Source organism: Panthera uncia, assembly GCF_023721935.1.
Source record: "Panthera uncia isolate 11264 chromosome D3 unlocalized genomic scaffold, Puncia_PCG_1.0 HiC_scaffold_8, whole genome shotgun sequence".
NCBI classification, from domain to species: Eukaryota; Metazoa; Chordata; class Mammalia; order Carnivora; family Felidae; genus Panthera; species Panthera uncia.
The window spans coordinates 45,933,319-45,953,526 of record NW_026057586.1 but is presented as its reverse complement, the minus strand read 5'-3'; the positions used below and the strand labels follow the sequence as shown (position 1 = coordinate 45,953,526).

The window sequence follows — 20,208 nt, the reverse complement described above, 5'->3', positions numbered from 1 at the left end:
ACCCCCCACCCCCGCAGCAAAAGAAAATCTGGGGCAAAAAGCCTTTGTATTCCAGACATCATATCTTCTGATACTCCTACTAACTGTTCTTACTACTTCAGCTATTTTAGATGACACCCAGCCAATTCTAACAGTACTTCTGAATTCGACACTTAAAGTTAACTATCTCAACAATTCCTGAAACAGCTTAGGGAGAAAGTGTTTGGTTTTGAATAAGAAACCTTATCCTGCCGTAATATAGAAGTTTTCATCTTCACACGTTGAGAAGACAAAGTCCAATGTCATTCACAAAAATCAATCCAAATTACCACTCAATTCTCTTGATTAATGACTTTGCCTTTTTTTTTTTTTTCCTAATTTGGGAAATTCCTCTTCTAAATTTTAAACAATGTATTTGAAACTCGGACACCTGGATTTCTCTCAAGGTTGTAAATTAAACACAAAATTTGGGGGCTTTAATATCCTGTTAAATGGACTCATATCACCCAGGAATACGAAAACTTTGTTGTTGTGTTTTTTCCCCTTTAGCAGTTCCTACTGGTTATCAAACAAACGGGGATCCAACTGTAACTACAATAAAGCGGAAAATGATTTGAAACCAAATTTTTAAAAGGTTTTTTTTTTAATTTTCTTTCTTAGCTGGCACACAGAGGAAGGCCCACATTTCTAAGAAGTGATCCCATTCAAGAAGATAAGAAAGTGGTTTCTAAATAACTGCTTTGGTACCATGATGGTTCAGCAAGAGGAAAAAGGAGAGAGAAAAATCTTACCAAATAGGTACATGTTTGTATAATGAAAGATCAGAGCACAAAGTGGAGCTGTGATTTATGACTTATGAGCTATTACAAAATACAAGAAAATTTATGTATAATTGGAAAAAAAGAAATTCATTCTGTTCTCCTCTAGTTGGGCTAATAAATTTCAAAATACATGCAACCCTAAATGTCTAAGGTTCCTTCAGCTTGATAAACAAAACAAGAGAAGCCACACAACCCAAAATAAACTATAAAAATAGATCATTATTGAGTTAGTACCATTTCTGCAACCCTTGCCTTAATGAATTTGAAACAAAGGAAATATAACAGCATCATTTTTAACTTTTAACTGCACTTTTCACTTCCTAGAACACAATTCCTTAAGTTTCCATGAGTTCATTTAATGTTTTTCTTTAGTTTTAACTCAATCTCTCCAAAAACCAGATTTTAAAAATGTACTTTTTTTCCCCACAGGATGACAACCTTACCAAATGTGCATTCAATCTGCATGTATCTGCAGACAACTAATAAAGACACCAGTGCCATTAGCATAATCAATACACAATTTACAGAGCTACCCAGATAGAACAGAAAGTGAACGTGTATGCCATTATCTTAGTAACTATAAATTAATAGTCGTTTCTGGAAATATGTTCTCACTCATATTGTTTCAATCCTGGCCTGTCAAGATAATGTGAGCATATAGTAAATATTTTTATAGTATTTATGTTATATATAAATATATTTTAAGTGATGATATATTATCAGATAATCTCCAAATATGCATAAAGTAAAATCAACTAAATCAATCACACATCAGAGAGAATGGCTGATAAACAAAACCCGTATTTAATCATTTTGCTTTTTCACCATGTGATTTAATACACAGATATACATATACATGTGTATACCTATAAAATTCAGAAACGTAACTTTCAGTAAATACATGTGGTGAAGGAGCATGCCTGTTCTCAGATGGTGAGCTAGAAGGGTCAGATCTCATCCTTTTTTTTTTTTTTTTTTTTTTTTTTTTTTTTTTTTTTTTTTTTTTTTAAGTTTATTTTCAGAGAGACAGAGATGGTGTGAGTGAGGGAGGGGCAGAGAGAGACAGGGAGAAAGAGAGAGAGTCCCAAGCAGGCTCCGCACTGTCAGCCCTGAGCCCGAAGTGGGGCTTTGAACTCACGAACCGTGAGATCATGACCTGGACCGAAATTAAGAGTTGGACGCTTAACGGACTGAGCCACCCAGGTGTCCCTCATCCTATTTTCTTAAAAGAATAAGGAATCTAATCTAATCAATCCTATGGCTGCCTCTTTTATTATTTTTTTTAAAGCCAATCCTTTTGAAACTTCATATTTAGACAACACTATAAAAAAATAAAAAACAAAAAAACAAAAAACCACCACGTGCCATCTCAGGAATGGTGATGTGTCATGCCCAACTCCTTCCACAGATGACATCAATGCATCGATGTCCCACCAGTCCTTGGGGCAACCCATCCCCAAAGGTGTGTCCATCTCTTCACAACAACAAAGAAGATTTGTATGAAAAAGTAGCACATTTCCAAAAAAAATAGACATTGCTTCAGGATGGTAACCTGCCAGTTGGAAATAGGAATTTGCTTCTCCACACGGTGTATTTAAAACAGCTAAGGGACACTACCAGGAGGTTATTCAACCCTAAGTCAGATCCACTGCTATAATTTTGCAGGTCCAACCATCACTCACGTTTTTCCTGTAACTCAGACCGGTGGGCCCCACCCTACCAAATCTCCTGACCTTTGAGCGAGAGTATCCACTGGAAGACCTTTGAAAGCCTACTCGGTTTCTCTAAGGAGATATTTCTGCTGAGACGTCACCAGCAATGCAAAAAACACTCCAGGATCCCTCCCTCCAGCACCCCAGCACCACCTCCCCCAAAATACCTCCCAGATCAGCTTTCTGAGGCATTCGATGCTTTTATCAGAAGCCAAAGCCTTTAATCACACAATTAGGGATTTGTCAGGTTTCCACTGCTTTTAATTTTCTTTCAGGTATAACTGGCTAATACATTTTTTTTTCTTGTACAAGTAACTTTCTCTGGGGAGGTGTAATAGGAGAGGGAGCTGAGATCTAAATGCTTAAAGGAAGAGGGAACAGCAGAGGAGAAATATGGTGGCCAGAGGATTATTTCCACCTCTTGATCTGGCTTAAGATTGGTCTCGGCTTCTTCCCTTTGAAAACTATGAGCTTAAAAAGACTGTCCATTTCAAGTCCAGAAGTCTACATTCTTTTTCTACTTCAGCCATGCCGGCTTGATAAGCCACAGTTTCCTCACCTATAAAATGGGAATAATAATGACTGACATAAGATTTACTTCAGATCAAATGAAATAGATACACGGCGTCTTCTGACACATTAAATATGTTCCCAAAGGCAAAGTATTTGCCATAAACAGTGAACTCACATCCATTACCTGCCCTCTTTCATTGTAGAGAGTGGTTACTGAACGTTTAATGTAAATATTCACACAATTTCTCTCAGGCTGTCTCCAAAGGGGAAATATTTTCTGCTTTACACGAAGAGGCAAGATGGCCACAGAACTGTGTCTCACCTCAGGACTCTGCAGGAGAGGGAAACACAGAGAGGATAAAATGTGCATGCTTCCTCAGAGGCCTGAGCCTCCTCCATAATAAAAAGCTGCTACTAGGTAGGAACTTGCTAACAGCCAGAGATACATGTTAGGCATCTTACATTCGTTATCTAATACAATAATCATGTAAAGTAGATTCTTGCCATGTCATTGATAAGAAAAATGAGGCTTACAGAGGGGTTCAACAGCATGCAGGATTAAACACAGGTCCCATCGGGCACTGGGTTCCCCAGGTCAACTCACTGGGATATGTTGGTTGTACATCCAGGACCTTGAAAGCTAAAACTACAATAAGGAAGGTGTCTCTCTGAGAGCAATGAGCCCCAGGTTTGGGTGTTTGTAAAGAATCTGAACGGGGCAGGGACAGCCACTTTTCCTTCCAAAGTCTAGAATGTATTCAGCCCTGAAAGGTAGTTCCTAGAACTAGAAATCAAGAGCCTGAGAGACTCTCCTCCCTATTCCATCACGACGTCCTGGCGTGACCTGCGATGGGGCACTGAAGTTCTCAGGTCTCGGGGCAACTGGTAGACGGATGCTCTATGTCCTTGACCCCTCAGAACACTCTGCACCTTGCCTGGCTTCTGACCTCTTCCCTGAGTCTCTCGGCTCAAACTATCACTCTACCCCAAAACACCCTTCCTGAAGTGTCTTCTAGAATATCTATTTTAAATGATCTTGAAGTGGAATTTCTTTTGTCACTCACTGTCATTTAAGGATATTCCACTCATTAAAAGCTGCCTCGGACAATCCTCTTGGCTCTCTCCACTCCGATTTTCATTACTATTTCTTTCACTTCATTTAGCATTAAGGTTGAAGGGGAAAAGTATAAATGGCTATTTGAAAGTCATCTGATTGGATATATTAAGGTTTTAGACTTTGTCCGAACAAAGACAACTTTATGACAGTTATAATTTAGTTACAATAAAAAGAGACGGAAGGGTCTATATGGAAGATCGGCAGACAGGTGAGTGTGCAGGTCAACCAGCGGCCGATGGCTGGGTTTCTCAAGCCTGAAGGGACCCCCAGAGCCCAGCAATCCAGGAGCAGGGACCGGATGACTTCGTGGACTAAACAAAGTAGAACTTGTGGCTGAAGGAGCAAGGGGAGGCGAGGGAAATGAAAATGAAGCAAAATGAACCATTAGGATTTACTGCAGGACAGAACGGAGAAGACGTAAAGAGGAAAGAAATTCCAGACAATCTGCCCCCAAATGAGGTTTCATATAAGATGAAAGCAGTGGCTAGACACAGCCAGACACTGCCTGGTACTGAACACCCAAGCAGCAGCTGTATTCCTGTATTCTCCTTCCATCTTCACACTCTGTACTCACAAATGCTTCTAGACAACACAGAATTCCACTCTGAGGCCTCGAAGAAAATGCGTCTACGTAAATTTACTGATGAGTATGGTGATGTAGAAAATCGTCCCCTTGTTTGGCTAATTCCTTTGTAAACCCAAGCCCAGATTTACCTTTTTAATTTAAGGATTATTAATAAATCTACTATGATTAAACCTTCATAATGATATGTGAATTATTTGTCTCTAGTTCCTCTCCCAAGAACAATTAGCCTACCTTTGCAAATTAGCATTGGCCCTCTTGCAAAGAACCTCAAAGACACAGACCTGACTTACCAAAAAGATGGCAGAGGCTCTAAAATTAATTAGCTCCACTTTATGTTTCCGTTATCTTTTAATTGGAATTTCTACAAGAATTTTTCTTGCAGAACTCTGTCTACGTTGGAAAAGCATAACGGAGGTTGGAACCAGGCGCTAATTTGGCCAGTGTGAAAGGGCTTAGCCATGACCCACTAAACCTCACGAAGATGTCTGCAAGGAACCCACCCAAGACAGGCCTCTGAAAAGCCTGTGTGCAGCCACACAGATACCTAGAAATCGCTACTCCTGAACCACAGCAAAGAAGAAATTTCTAGAACGGAAAAGAGCTGTATACCATGGGATGCACTTCCTCGTAAGACAGAAAACCTTTGAGGGTAGGAGTAAAAACCATTGACTAGGTACTTGTCATCTGCCGGATACTGTTCTAAGCGCTTACACGAATTAACTCTTAATTCTCACAAAAACTCGTTGAATTAGGTACCATTATTACCCTTAGAGATACAGAAACTGTAGTTCAAAGTGATATAATCAGGGCGCCTGGGTGGCTCAGTCGGCCACCAGGTCAACCAACTCTTGATTTCAGCTCAGGTCATGATCTCACGGTTTGTAACATCAGGGCTCTGCACTGACAGATTGGCTCTGCTTGGGATTTTGTCTTCCTCTCTGTCTGCCTTTCCCCCCACTCTCAAGCATGCATGCCTCCTCTCTCTCTCTCTCTCTCTCTCTCTCTCAAAATTAATAAATGAACATTTTTTAAAAAGTGATATAATCACTCGCCCAAGGTCAACCAGATGAGAATTTCAACCCAGGGCGTCTGGCTTAACAGCCATGCTCTTAACCACCCTACTATACTGACTCACTTACTAAATGTTTGCTAAGCACTACTGTATTTCTAGAAATATGGTTAGGTGCTGGAGACACAGGGGTGGAAGGGGACAGACAAGGCCTGAAGCCCGTGTACTGGGAAAGACAAAACTCAAAGAATGATCAGAAAAGAAAAAAAGAAAATAAACTTTCTATGTCAGACACAAGGTCTATTAGGTACAAGGGAAGGCACTGACAAAACTGAAAATAAACAATTTTAAACTTCTGTATGACAAAAGAAAAAAATTACCTCCCACAAAGTCAAAAGACTAATGGGGAAATATTTGCAACACGTAAGTCAGACAAAGGACTAATCTTCTTATTAATATGAGCTGCTCTTTCAAATCAAAAGATAAAAGAGCCAAAGAAATAAAAAGGCAATTCGCAGAAAAATAAATACAAATGATGTATAAACATAGGGAAAGATGCTCATAATTATAGAAATGCTAATTAAAATGTCAATGACATACCAGTTTGCTTGTTTCACAAGTCACATTAGTAAAGATAAAGTATTCAAACACAGATACTCTCTAACCCTGCTGCTAAAAGCAGTGTGAATTGGTATTAACTCTGTGGAGGGCACACTGGCAATATCTATCGAGACATTAAATGCATGTTCCCTTTATCCCACAATCCCAATTTTAGGAATTTATCCCACATAAACAATCACACATGTCAGCAAGAATGTGTATATACTTACTGGAGCAACATTTGTAAATAGTAAATCGAACAAACAAGTAAGTAAATGAATAGAAACAACTTAATGGCCAGCAGTAAGGGAAGGGTGAAATGACAGAACACCATGCAGTGGACAGTACAGAGTTGTTAGAAAAAAAGAAAAAAAAAGACAGACCCTGAGTGTTGGTATGGAGGGGCTTCTTGGAAATATACTTAGGGAGGACAGCAGAGAGAGTTCTCACTTTTGTTGGGGGGAAAAGAAAACAGCCAAGATACTCACATGTAAATGTTGCCACCTAAGAATGGTCCAGTTTGCTGCCTGAGGTCATTACCACCAGAATTTTTATCCTCTCTAAATAACCATGGGACAGATATTTAAACTGCAGTTGGAGGAGGGAACACATTACTAGCCTGCCCAGGGTATCGATGCACTCACTCAGACTTGGCCTGGAGAATTATGTGGATGGTGGCAAAGGCTTCAAACATCCTCCCACAGACTCTTTTGGGGGGACTCTGTGAATAATACTATTATGAACAGAAACAACAGAAAATGCTTTAAAAATCTGAGTTGAAAAGTGAAGAGGGGCACCTGGGTGGCTCAGTCGGTTGAGCGTCTGGACTCTTGATTTTGATTTGGGTCATGATCTCAGGGTTCCTGAGTTCGAGCCCCTAATCAGGCTCTGTGCTGACAGCTCAGAGCCTGGAGCCAGCTTCAGATTCTGTGTCTCCCTCTCTCTCTGCCCCTCCCCTGCTGGCATGCACTGTCTGTCTGTCTGTCTCTCTCTCTCTCATATAAATAAACATTAAAAACTCTTTTAAATAAAAAATTTAAAAAGTGAAGAAAAGTTTTGATAGGTAGATAACTTTTTTATAATCGTCTAGTTTCTCTGTGTACGTTTTCAATTATAATATATCATACAGAATAGACAAATACAGAATCAGACTGTTGATGTATTATCATATTCTAGTATTTACTGATCTCCTCGATGTGGAAACTGCTAAGAATTTGCAAAAATCATAAGCAGAAACATATTACACAGTTTGAATATACTTTCCTAAATATCTATGAGGCAAAATGGAGGAGAGTTATTAAATTGTCTTATGATACCAAAATGAGTGATTTTATCCAGTATTTAGATAATGTTGTAAGAATGAAAGGAAATCCAGTGGTTTGCAAGAATAACTAGATCTAATGATGAATACCTCAATGGATGTTGTTAGGGTAGTTTACTTAAGAGTGGAAAAACCAGGCCCATGTATAAAGGATGGCCTGAACTTATACACAAGTAAGCCAAGTGCAAATAATATACAAGAGATCCCACCTGTATGAACTGGAAGTATATTACTGCTGCAAAACTAAGTACAAGTTGGAGTTAAACAACAATAAGGAAACAAAGAATCATCTCAGTTAGTCTTCATAGACTGTTAGCTTCATGAAACTCATAAAGAATTGTATCTGACTTGCTCCTTACTGTATCCTTAGCACCTGATGCGTAACTGATGTTCAACTAGAAATTCCGGTAGAATGCATGACCATGTTCAATAGTTTTCATGCAAAAACATACTAAACTTCAGATTTGATTGGAAAGGGCTTCTCCTATGGTCCTTTCCTGACCTCACGGATATCTGTGATATGTTCTCATAACACCTAGTACTTTCCTTTCACATGACTGTAAATGATTAGTATCTATTTAATTGTCCATTTAATGTGTTTCCACTGTTTGCCTGTAACTCCTTCATAGCATCCCCAGCTCCTAGCACTCCTAGACTGGTAAAAGATGAATGTGAAGTAAATGTTTGTTGATTAAACAAATGACTGAATATTTGTTTGTGTACTTGTGGATTTGTTTGTTTACCATCTAGTTTTAGGCTATGGGGATTCAAAGAAAAGAAACAGAGCCCTGCTCTCAAAGGGCTCATCAACAAACCAGAAAACCTACTTAGTGCTATAGTTTCTATGGAATGCAACACAGAGGGGGAATAATAAAGAGAAGAGTCATTTTAAGTCAGGTGGGTCGGGAAAAGCCTCACAGAAGATGACCGAGGAGTCTTAAGAAATGAAAACAATATTCAAGCCTTTATTACTGTACAAAACTGACTTGCGAACTCACAATCTAAGTCTACAGGAGGTTCAATGTGAGGCTGTGAAAGTCATTAAAGATTGGGCCATTCTGCTCTATGAAAATGGTACCAGCATCTGGGCAAATGGATGAACACGAATTGAAGATGATTAGCCAACACAAGTCAAACTAAATTAAAATGCTGTCCTTAAAGCAACACACTTTGACCTTGGCTCACACATTTGTACTGCTGTAGGTTCATACCCATCCCACTGCAAACATCCAGGCAGGCACAGTTGGTCACACACTCACACAGACACATGATTTCTAGTCCAAAGCAGCTGCTGCTGTTAGAGTTGCTCCCAGGGAGACATGACAAACCCCTAGCGAGTTGAATTGGTCAGTGTCCCCAGGCTCTCATCTAGAAGCGACAAATTGCTCTATGAAAATACCAAAACTTGGATGGAGTCATCCTTATAAAAGCCCTGAGGATGGTTCAGTATGTGATACATGTGTTCTTCTCTATCAGCTCCCTAAATAGAGGATCTGAACAAGAAATCATAGTGGAAAGCAAGACCATCTAACCTCTGGTTGGCTTTGTTCCATCAGCTACAACTCAATCAACTTCACAACTTGAAAAGCATGCCTGCCCCATTAATGTGAATTATTGATCAACTTGCAAGAATTACAATTTCTCAATGTGAGAATTCTATGATGTTAGAGATAGAAGGGAACTCAGACGTCGCCAACACCTTCCTTTGGCAAGAAACATAGTGATTTTGGCTCCTCGGAAGGTACTGGACACCAAGTATACAAGTCAGGCACCGAGCTGAGCACCTGGCTGTCCCTCTCCTGGCCGAGGGACACAGAGGCAAAGAGAGAGGTAGGAAGCCATGGTGAGGGCCCCTGGGAGTCACTGGCCCAGCTCACTCAGACTGGGGTTTAAATATGCAAATCAGCAAGTATAAAAAACAGTTACGTTTAACAGGAGCTATAAAACGGTGTTATTATCTTGTAATGGTTTTATTTTGAAGATTAAAAATTTGGCATAATGATGCAATACTTATGTAAATGACCTATATGATTGTGGAGAAGGCAAAAGGGATTTCATGTTGATCATCTTTTTCTTCGGTCAGTTACACTCCACCATCACCATTCATTCGGCACTCACATCTTTGAACATGAGGACCATCAAGACACCCAATACCATTATCTCTAAATTGTCTTATGCTTAAGATCTATGATTCTGTAAAAGTTTATTTCAAAGCACTCCCCTGTCTCCCAGGGGACAAATAGTCAGATCTGCAGTATGGACTTTTCAATACCAACTTGTTTCATTCCTTAGTGTTCTATTCCTGAATATTTAATGGAATGAGTTCCTCGTGACTTGTTTCACCTCAATTTTACATGGCAGGGGTTCCTAACTGAAGTTTGGTGTTGTTGGCTTTGGGGTTTTTGTTGTTGTTGTTGTTGTTGTTGTTGTTTTAATATCAGCATCATACACATTATCTAAGAGCCTTCAATTATCTTAAAGGATGATATATATATCAATTTTTTAAGTTAACTTTAATATCACACAATTAACTTTCAAGAATGTTGCCTAGATCTTTTAGGAGGAGTAAAAGATATTGCTAAGTCAATGACCTAATATAGGAAATATTCTATGGATTCTGTTTAGTGGTTTCAGTTCAAGTGGGCATACTTATCTTTTAAATATAAGAGGAAACACTGCTTACTATTCTTAAAAGTTACAGCTCACCAATTTTTGGTGCCAAAAATGCTTTTGAAACCCATTCTATCTAACTTTTTTAACTGACTTAACTTGCTGAGAAAGAGAGTGTATCATATACATGCACCCCTTTCTCTTCACTTGGCTTTGCTTCCTTCCCTAAATTAAAAAGCAATGGAAGATATTTAAATTTTCACCCAGTTTTCTAGACCATAAATTTCATAAGAGCAAGGCTTATGCCTGCTTGGTTCACAACCTAATTCTCAGAACTTAGCACAAGGCCAGCAACAAAATAAGCACTGGAAAAAAACAAAACAAAACCCTTGTTAAATGATGAAATGAGCCCCCTCATTTTACAGAGAGGAAATCCGAATCCTAGAGAACAGAGGTTAAGTGGCTTTGCCAAAAAAGTGCAGACGGCACATCAGAGCTCACCCCCTTGCCCTTTCTGCTGGGCAACCGTCTCCCCACTGGCACAAATATCAAGTCACAATACTTAGGACCATAACTAATTGTTTCTCTTTCGATTCTCCACTCTTTCCAGGAATGAATATGCATCCTCTTGAGCCCACAGTTTTGTTTTTTACTCCTTGCCTCTGCGAACAGTCCATCTAACTTTTCATACTGCACACTGACAGCCCCAAACCACCCTACATCATACACATAGCAACTTCAGACTCCATACATCGGCCCATGAACAAAACATTCCAATGAGCTCAGGACAGCACCACCTCCCAGCCAATAGTTCTGTTTTGGCTTCATTGCCACTTAGTGGAGTGATGTTTGTGAATACCTAATTACCTTTCTTCAGTGGATAAAAATAAGAAAAGACAAAAGGGTGATACTAGTAAGAGAAAGCGTATGTCTTATAAACCCAAAACAACTGACGCAAGCCAAATCATTAGGAATGCTAAGAGCAGTCACTAGTCTTATTCACGCACTTACTAGACCTAACCTGGTTTTACTGTGAAGGAAAACAGTAATATTAAAGAACCCGTATGAAATGTTACAAGTTGTTCTAGAAGTCAATATACAGTTTTAAACATCATAATACATGTTAGGTGCCTGGTCACAGCACCCCCTATAGCATGGTGATTCATCATTCACCTCATGGACTCCTTGCTTCACCTGTCTTCACAAACGTATTCTGTATGAATATATGGGACTATCTGTACTCAAGAATGAGAGCCACATATCTCTTTCGTTCCCATCAGCTAAGTAAGTTTCCATCTGGAATTATCTCTCACAGTACACTGATGGGGTAAGAAATTTTGGAAAAAGCTAATCGTGAGAAAGAAAGGAGAAGAAGGGAATACAAAAAGTGAACTAATGACACTCTGTGGTGAAGTGATTTTAATTTCTAAAAGGAAATTATATGCCTTACAGTGGTACCGATTTCTATTAGGCAAAATCCAATTCAATCCAATTTTTCCCTTAAAAGGCGACCAACTCATATGGACTGCTAAGCAAAATGTATATTAAGTAGAACATTAGAGTCTATTTGTACACGTATCTGTACCACTTACACTGACTTGTCACCTGAGGAGCTGAAACCTTTTGTTTTCACACATGTAACAAAAAAATTTCTTGTAACCAAAACACCAAAATGCGATTTCAACAAACTTCAACATGATGAAAATATATATTCTCAACGTCAATCACTTGACCACATTGAGCTTGAGAACTATGCTCATAAACGAATAGTATACGCTTTCCAAACCAAATCATCTTCCCTTGAAAACAACACACTTAAAATGCTCAGTGCATTCTCAACACATACATTCATGCAAACGACAGACTTACATAGAGTTTTCCTTTCCGGATTTCAAAAATCACTTACTATCCTGCAAAACGAAAATATGCGGTGCCACAATAATAATTTTTAAGTGTCTCTGCATTCATCTTTTTGTTTTAATCTTCTAAGAAGTGGGAGTTTCTAGACAGTCATATTTGAATCAGGATTTTTTTCACGAGCGAATTGTAAACCTCTACAATCAGACATCTAGCGTGGAAGTGCCAAGTGTAGTGTGCGTTGCCATAATAGTGATACCCCCAAGATCAGCCCAGTGCTTGTGGCTGTGGGAGGGTCCCCAGGCAGCTGGGTGACTGCTGCTTGATCATTATCCCTGCTAAAACTGAAGCTACTGAAGTTTTAAAAGAATTCGTATCTTACTGAATTTCTTTCATCTCTAATAATTACTAAACTGGCATAATTACTTTTACTAGAGGTGGAACGTGATGCATGCTAAAAGCCCAAGCTGCCTAAAATTAAAGTTTAAAAAAAAAAAAAGGCCACGATTCTACTTAGTTTTCAAAGATTTATCTTGTGTCAGGCTTTTATGCCAAGAGTTGCATAATTATTTAAACCATTTAAAAGCTTTCCTTACACTATTTGATTAATACTATAACAGAGCTATTTAAATTTACTAATGTTAACTTTAATGTTTAAGTTTTAATTGCAGTATAATAACATTGTTGCATAACGTGTTTTAAATCAGACAAGGACACTTTCTCTGCAACAACAACAACAACAACAACAACAACAACAACAAAAAGGGATGCTGTCCCAGATAGTGTACCTTGTAATCCCCAAGCAAAAAACAGGAACATATTTCAGATTTAATTGAAATGGAATTAGAAAGTTGCACACATCCCGTCCACAGAACTAACTTTAACCTCTGACAGCACGATAGGGGTCAATGGAGAAAATACAATTAAATACATCTGGGAAAATACTTAGCCAGAGGTTTGATTTGGAATACCAACGTTAGTATCAAAACTTCATTCAATTCAAAAGCATTCTTTAACGTATTACCTAATGACAACATTTACATTTTTAACAATCCATAAGGCGGTTACAATACGATGCAAGAGCTCCAAGCCTTAAAATTATTTTCTCTCTTAAAAATAACTAAAAACTCAACATGGTATCTATTAAATCTAGCCATAAAGAATGTATTCTATGGCAACAGAATGAATGACATTAAAACCAGCAATGTGAATTTTGTCAGACGAGTTAATAAAGCACAGTAATAGGAAAAACAGACCTTTCATAAAAATTCTTAATTGATCTTGGTAGAATTGCTCTTTTCTACTATCAAAACCTCTTTCTCCTCATTGCATGGCTTTACATCAAAATGAAAACTCAAGCAAGTATACTTAATATTACATTTCAACTTATGTCAACAAGTATTTCACTGGAATTCGCCAGACTAGTCAATTCTCACAGACCTTCTTTAAAAAGAAAAGGAAGGGAGCGAAAATGTTCCTATATGATGAAAAGAAATCTACAGATATGCTACCACACTTGCGATGACCCAAAAAAAGCTAGTAAAAAGAAGTATAATTACTGGCAGCAAAAAGTTGAAAAATTCTGTCATCACTATTAGATGTCACCGCTGTCAATAACTACAATGGATTTTAAGGGATATGGGAATACTCTGGCAAAACAAAAAAGAAAGCATTATTAACAGCTTGCTTTAGAAAAAGCTGCTAATCTCAAATCCCGTTGTAATTTCATTTTTACATGTATGCTTTTATGTTCAATATCCTATTTTTTGCCCTTTTTTGGCTGGCTAAAGAAAAGCCAACAATCCACTCATGCATCAAACAGATGTTTTTGTTTTTAAGGCCAAGTGGAATCTTATGAATTTTTGTGCCCTCCCTCTAAGAAGATGCTGCCAGAACTGCTGAAATCGTGAAATCCGGCTTTTTGGAAAAGACTCACTGGACCGTCAGTTCTGGAACTTTGACTAGCACTCGTGGGATTCTTGCCAACTGTAATTGCTGTTTTTGTTTATGTCGGATTGTCTACTGATTGGACTGTAATCAATTTAATGACTTCAACATCTAGTCAGTATAATTTAGAGGTGGTAGAGGGAAGAAACAGTCACTGCTTGATAGATGAACAGAACAAGTGAACTGTCTGAAGGGGTATGGATGTCAAACACTGAGCTGCAGTGTTTCCAATAATCAGGCTTTTTAGCCTCCAAACCCAAAAGTAAAAGCATACATGGCTGTGTGTCGCACGGTTAGCAGAGCATTTTGCCCTCACAGTCACGAAAAAGAATATACAGATAGAGATATATAGGTGCCTTCTTAATATTTCTTAAAACCCACCTTAGGTTAACATCTAGTTATTTAAAAAAAAGTCATGCTTAACTTATCTAATAATAATTTTGAGGGAAAAGCCATAGTGCAAGTTTTAATTAAAAGCAAACTATTACACTGCCTTAATGCAAATGTCTTTTCACATAAAATTCAGGGCTTTTTTCTTACTATGGCATCATTTCCAAAACCAAAACTGAATCTCTAGTGGTAAGGTTATTTTTTTAAGAACTGAAACATATGTAGTAGAAGAGGACCACGCTTTTTTTGATATATATAAATTTTACCTGTCTACCTAATAAGAAAATCTATTTTGTCTTTGAAAAAAGGGGGGAAATGTGTTTAAATAAGAGAGTTGAACATTTCTATTCAGTTTAGGGGCTAGTCCAAGTTCCCTGACATGGTTGTTTTAACACCTACAATTTTGAGAGCCTTTCCACTAGAGAATACAGCCTAATAGATAGGTTTTCTGACTTTCAAAAGGTTACGGGACTTAAAATCCATTGACTTTTCATTCAAACTCGATAGTTTACATTTCTTCTTTAGATTGAGACCTACATTTTTGCCACTTCATTATATTTCTAATAAATTACTTCTTTTAAAAAAAGCGTTATAAGTACAAAAGAAGGTAAATGGGAAAAAGGAAAAAGGTCAATCATTAAGTGTGATAACTTCAAAATGTGCCAAGTAACAAAGGGTTAGCTACTGTGACGGCCAAGTTAAACAAGGCACTTTGGGGGCTCTCTTTCTCCCTGGTTCCCACCATGTCTCTCTCGAGGCCCCTGGTACGGGTTTATGAACACCTGAGGGTCCAGATATCCTAATTGTGTCTTGTGTTTAACTTGGCCATTTAAATGTCTAAGTGCTCCCCTCTCTCCTTCCAGCTTTATAACTTGGCTCTTACTGAATATATCACACCTTCAGGCAGTGGACCACTTTTTCCTTCTTACAGTGCTTTTTGGAGTAAATCTCTCTCTCTCTCTCTCTCTCTCTCTCTCTCTCACTCACTCACACACACACACGCACACGCATACACCCTCTGTTTTTATCAGGTAAAATGGCCGAGAAACTTCCATTAGAGAAGCACCACAAGAAATAGAATAAAGAGCCAGCAAGAAAAATAGAAATAGGTCACAATTGACCAATTTGAGGCAACTGATTTGCTGCCTCGAAAAACAAGCTGGCAGCAGAACTGCTTCCAGTCAGGTGATCGACTCAAAGACCAGGTCTACTCTTAGGAATTGAGATAAATACCCAAATAATATAAATGGGATAGAAAGGGTGGCTCGTTTCATTGTCTGACCACCCCTGCCTCGAACTACTGGCTGCAACTCTGTTTCATTAGACAGAAAGGATTATTCTGCAGATTTCGTAGCATAAGGACAGCGTAAGTTTCACGACTTTATAGGCTGAGAGACTTTTGATGCCAGGGCTTTGAGAGGTAGAGGGGTAAAAGAGTTTCACGTTCCAAAATATGTTTCACAGTTTTCTCAAATAGAAAAAAAATGAATCTTTTTTGGTATTTAACAGTTGCGGTGCACGTGAGACCGATCAGGGCTCCACTGCACCCAGAACCTGGCACCCACTCTCAGGAGGTGGGTTATTAGGACAATTACATTGAAGTTTGATACAAACAAAAAATCCTATGTAATCTTTAAGTAAATATAATTCTTCATTCAAAATACTAAGTTTATGACAATACACAAAATAAATTCAACTACTAATACAATTTCCTGGCAGACCTTATTTTAAAGCATTTGGTTGAAAACAAAAACTCTAAACTTAACTGTCATATTGTTTTAATGTTTTTACCTGCCTTATGTAAACTACTCCCCTGAGATAGAAGTTGCAAATTATGATATCAGAAGTGACAGCCATATCAGAAATATCTTTTAAACCTTGTTTGTTAAAGAAATAGTACGGATGTAGGAGACAAGTTGGAAACTGAATGCACAACTTCATGTTTTATTGAGAAGAGCACGTTGCATTTTCATGGTTTCCAAAGCCGCCTTCAAGTTGGTATAAAGTAATCTGCAAGGTTTTGAAACACTGTCACTCATCTAGTAGAATGAAAATTTTTATTTTAGTTGCCACACTACTAATCAGTGCCTCATAAAAGAAGAAACTCAAATCAAGTCTGCCTTTCTATGCCTGCTGATAGCAAAGTGTTGGTTCTTGCTTATTATTGTGGTGATGCCAGAATATTTGTCATAATAACACCTCCCTGACTTCTCTATGATCCAAGGGTGACCTTCCAAACAATATAATGTACAGAATCCACATACTCAGATGACTCCTAAAACACATTTTAAAAAAAAATGGAGACCCTTCCAGCAAGACATGGGGAAATGAAAATAGTGAAGAAAGGGCTAGATTATTTAACAAGAGCCACCTAGAATGCCATTCTACTTCTCCAAAACCGCTAATATCACAATTACTCATCTGACATAGCTCATCTAAATATGTATTTTCCCAGGTAAATGCACACCCTGAAGAAAAACAAGTCGGATGTTTAGTAAGGACTGTACTATTTTTATTCCTGTCTTCAGCTTCCCACCCCCAAAGCTCAGCCAGCCCACCTGAGGCCATTCCCTGCTCTGGGAGTCATCCAAGCAGCTGATTGAGGAGAACACCACTGTGTTCCGTGCCCACACAGAAAATGGAAGCTAAATCTTTGTTTTTAATGTAAATAGTTTATTTACAGCTTGGCAGTTGAAACAGATGCTGTGTCTTCATGGAGAAGATACTTGAATATTTCTTGCAATATGACAATATGGCAAAACAATAAAATGCCCTCTTTATTCCTTTTCAATTGCCGTCTTCTGCTTACTAACTTAAGAACCGCACAGGTCTTGGTCCCAGGTATTTTGCAATTCGACATATCCAAGATGCCCTGCGAATACCGCCAACTGACGGCTTCACTTACAGCCCAGAAAATCCTACGTGCATGAGAATGAATCCTCTTTAGGAAACACGGGGGAACGCATGCACCCACAATCAACAGAACTTCAAGTGCGAATTAATTCCAAAGGCAGGTGAACTGCATGTTCAGATGCTGCGGAGAAGCAAAATTACCCACTGTGCAAACTTCAATAAACTTTTTAAAAATAAAAAGCTTCCCAAATTACTGAGGGTTCAGAAGCCTTTTTACAGCCCTTCAAACCGGACTGACACCAAGCGCTATCCTATCAAACTCGGAAAGTTCTTCTTGCCAAGGACTAGGAAGAGGTTTGTCCCGGTACTTCGCTCAGCGTGACTTTTAAAGGAAGCAGAGTGTCACGACAAGTTCCCCGGACGCGAGCGTCGTCCACCGTTACCCTGACACCCGCGCACGCCCGTGGCGTTTATTTTTTCACTATCGGCGCCGGAATCTTTCAGGCCGTTGGTCTAGGTTTTCCCAGAAAATGTGTGGCCCACGTGAATGTAAATCCCCACAAAAATTGTGTCAAGACACATGTCAGAGATTCAGCTCGTTTTCAAACCAAAACTTCTGTGCTTCGGGGAAAAAAAGAGAGCGTTCCGATCTGCGAGGCCCTCCCTCCCCCCACCCGGTCCCTTCCCAGGAGAAGAAAGGGCTTTGTGTGTGCGGTGAGGGCTCCGTTAATCGAGTTCATAAATACACATCGGCCGGGGGCCGGAGAGGCTTGGGGCGCCCGGCTCTCCCCACCCGCCCCCGGGCCGGCGGCCACCTCGGGAGACCGGGTGGCAGTGCCAGGGGCAACTGGGCGCAGGGCCCCGGGCCGCCGAAGAGGAAGAGGATGCTGCGCCGCCGAGGACCAGAGGGCGGGGCCGGGCCGCGCGGACCTCGGCGGGACCCTTCGGGCCCGGGCGGGCGCACGGCCGCCCTTTGTCCTCCGCCTCCGGGGTCGCAGAGGCCTCCGCCGCCTCCAGCTGTCGCGCCCCGCGCCCTCGCCCCGACTCCAAGCCCGCCCTGCCCGCACCTCCTCCGGCCCTCGCGCTCCGCCGCTCACCCTCCCCGCTGTCGGCCTCGGAGCGCCGGAGCTCCCGGCTCCCCGCGGCCGCGCGCCCCTGGTTTCCCCGGGGGGAGGCTCGGAAGGTGGAGGCGGAGGAGGAGGCCGAGGTGGAGGAGGAGGAGGAGGCCGCCACGTGACTCTCCTCGCCACATTCCACCACAGCCACCAGATCAATAACTTCAGTGTCCCCCGCCCCCCACCCCGCCGCCAGAGCCAGCCAGTGAGCCCCCCCTCCCCCGCACCAAATCCCACTACTCGTAACCCGCAAACTTCCTTCTCCAACGGGGATGACGGAGAGCTGGACCCCATCGCGCAAAGCGAAAGACCAAAGGGGGCGGCGAGGAGGAGCAGGGGCGAGGGGGTGGTGAACTTTCTCGGAAGGGCCAGGAGGGGAACTCTGGGGCGGGAGCGGGGGCTCGGGCCCCGGGCGCCCGCAGGCCGGCTCCCCGCGATTGTTTACACGGGCTGCGCGCGGAGGCGAACCCGAGCCGGGCGCGGGCGGGGAGGAGGCGGCGGCCGTTGTGTCCTCGCCCAGGCGCGGCTGGGACCCCGGGCCACGTTTTTAATGAGCCGAAGCTGCTCCCCCCAGTCTGAGATGACTTTTTTCTTCTTCCAAAGAAAGGAAAAAAGAAGCACCAAACGGGTTTGCATATTTATTCTTTGCGAGAACACACAACAGAAACTTTTTCCTCCAGCCCAGATGTAGATCTCAGACGGAGGATTTTTTTTCCTCCCCCTCCAGATGATTTTTCTTTTCTTTCTTTCTTTTTTTTTTTTTTTGGTTGTCTTTTCTTGCCCACTTTCTACCGCCGCCCCATTTGGGGATCCTCCTCCCGTCTTAACGCCCCCCCCCCCGACACATCACCCTCACTCCACCTGGGGGCTAAACAGGGGAGGGGAGCGCGCGCGCCCCCGCACTCACACTCACACTCACGCGCGCACACGCCTCGCGGCCACGCAGCTCTCGCTCCGCTACCCACAGTGACACTCACGGCTGGGGGAGGAAAGCGGGGGGGGGGGGGTCCTCCTTACCTTTGAGGGATCTCGGTTTCGCTTGCTTGCGGCGAGACATCCTAAAAGCAAACAGCTGAAGTTGTTTCAATTCAGCCCTGTAAGAAACTACACTTCCTCGTGGCCGCGCGCCCCTCGCGCCGCGGCGCCTCGCGCCCTCGGCTCGGCCTCCCTCGCGCCCTCGCTCCGCGCTCCGCTCCTCGCTCCGGCTCCTGCTCGCGCTCGCGCGCGGGGCTCGCGGCTGCCCGGGCTCCGCGCTCTGCACGGCGGCGGCGGCGGCGGCGGCGGCGGCGGCGGCGGCGGCTGCACCAAACTTTCCCAGCCTTCGACCCCCACCCCCAACCTCAAACAAATAAGAAAATTTTTATTAAGGAAAGAAAGAAAAAAACTAAAAAAATACTTTGCAAGACAATGTTTGAAGAACCGTCAAATAAACTAAAAAGAAAAAATCCGTTACTCTTTCCACCTTAATAAAAATTTACATAGTTGATTCAAATAGAAAAAGAATCATAAAAAGAAAAGCATCTTTTTTAAAATTGCTTTTCCTTCTCCAAATCCCCCCCCTAAAAACAAAACAAAACCCAAATAACACTGATTTGTTTACAAAGCGAATCGTGCTCTTTTGTAGTTTGGGGGGCACGGGGCGAGGGGGGGGGTGGAATCAACCCTGCAAGGCGGTGAAAAGGTCTTGAAAAGAAAAATCTCCCACCATCCAAAGCAGATGCGAATGGGCAACGAAAATCAGCAAAGAGGGAAAAAATACTTTTTCTCCTCCCCCCCCC

General features: G+C 41.3%; 1 protein-coding gene across 1 annotated transcript in view; it reads right to left on the bottom strand.

Moving 5' to 3' along the window:
• The window catches only part of ZNF521 (zinc finger protein 521), a 278,374-nt gene extending 258,658 nt beyond the window's left edge, over positions 1 to 19,716 (bottom strand). The window contains exon 1 of the mRNA XM_049620332.1: positions 19,448 to 19,716. Within this exon, the coding sequence (XP_049476289.1) occupies positions 19,448 to 19,487 (40 nt within the window). The 5' untranslated portion in view covers positions 19,488 to 19,716. The remainder of the gene's footprint in view (positions 1 to 19,447) is intronic.
• Between the last annotated feature and the right edge of the window lie 492 nt (positions 19,717 to 20,208).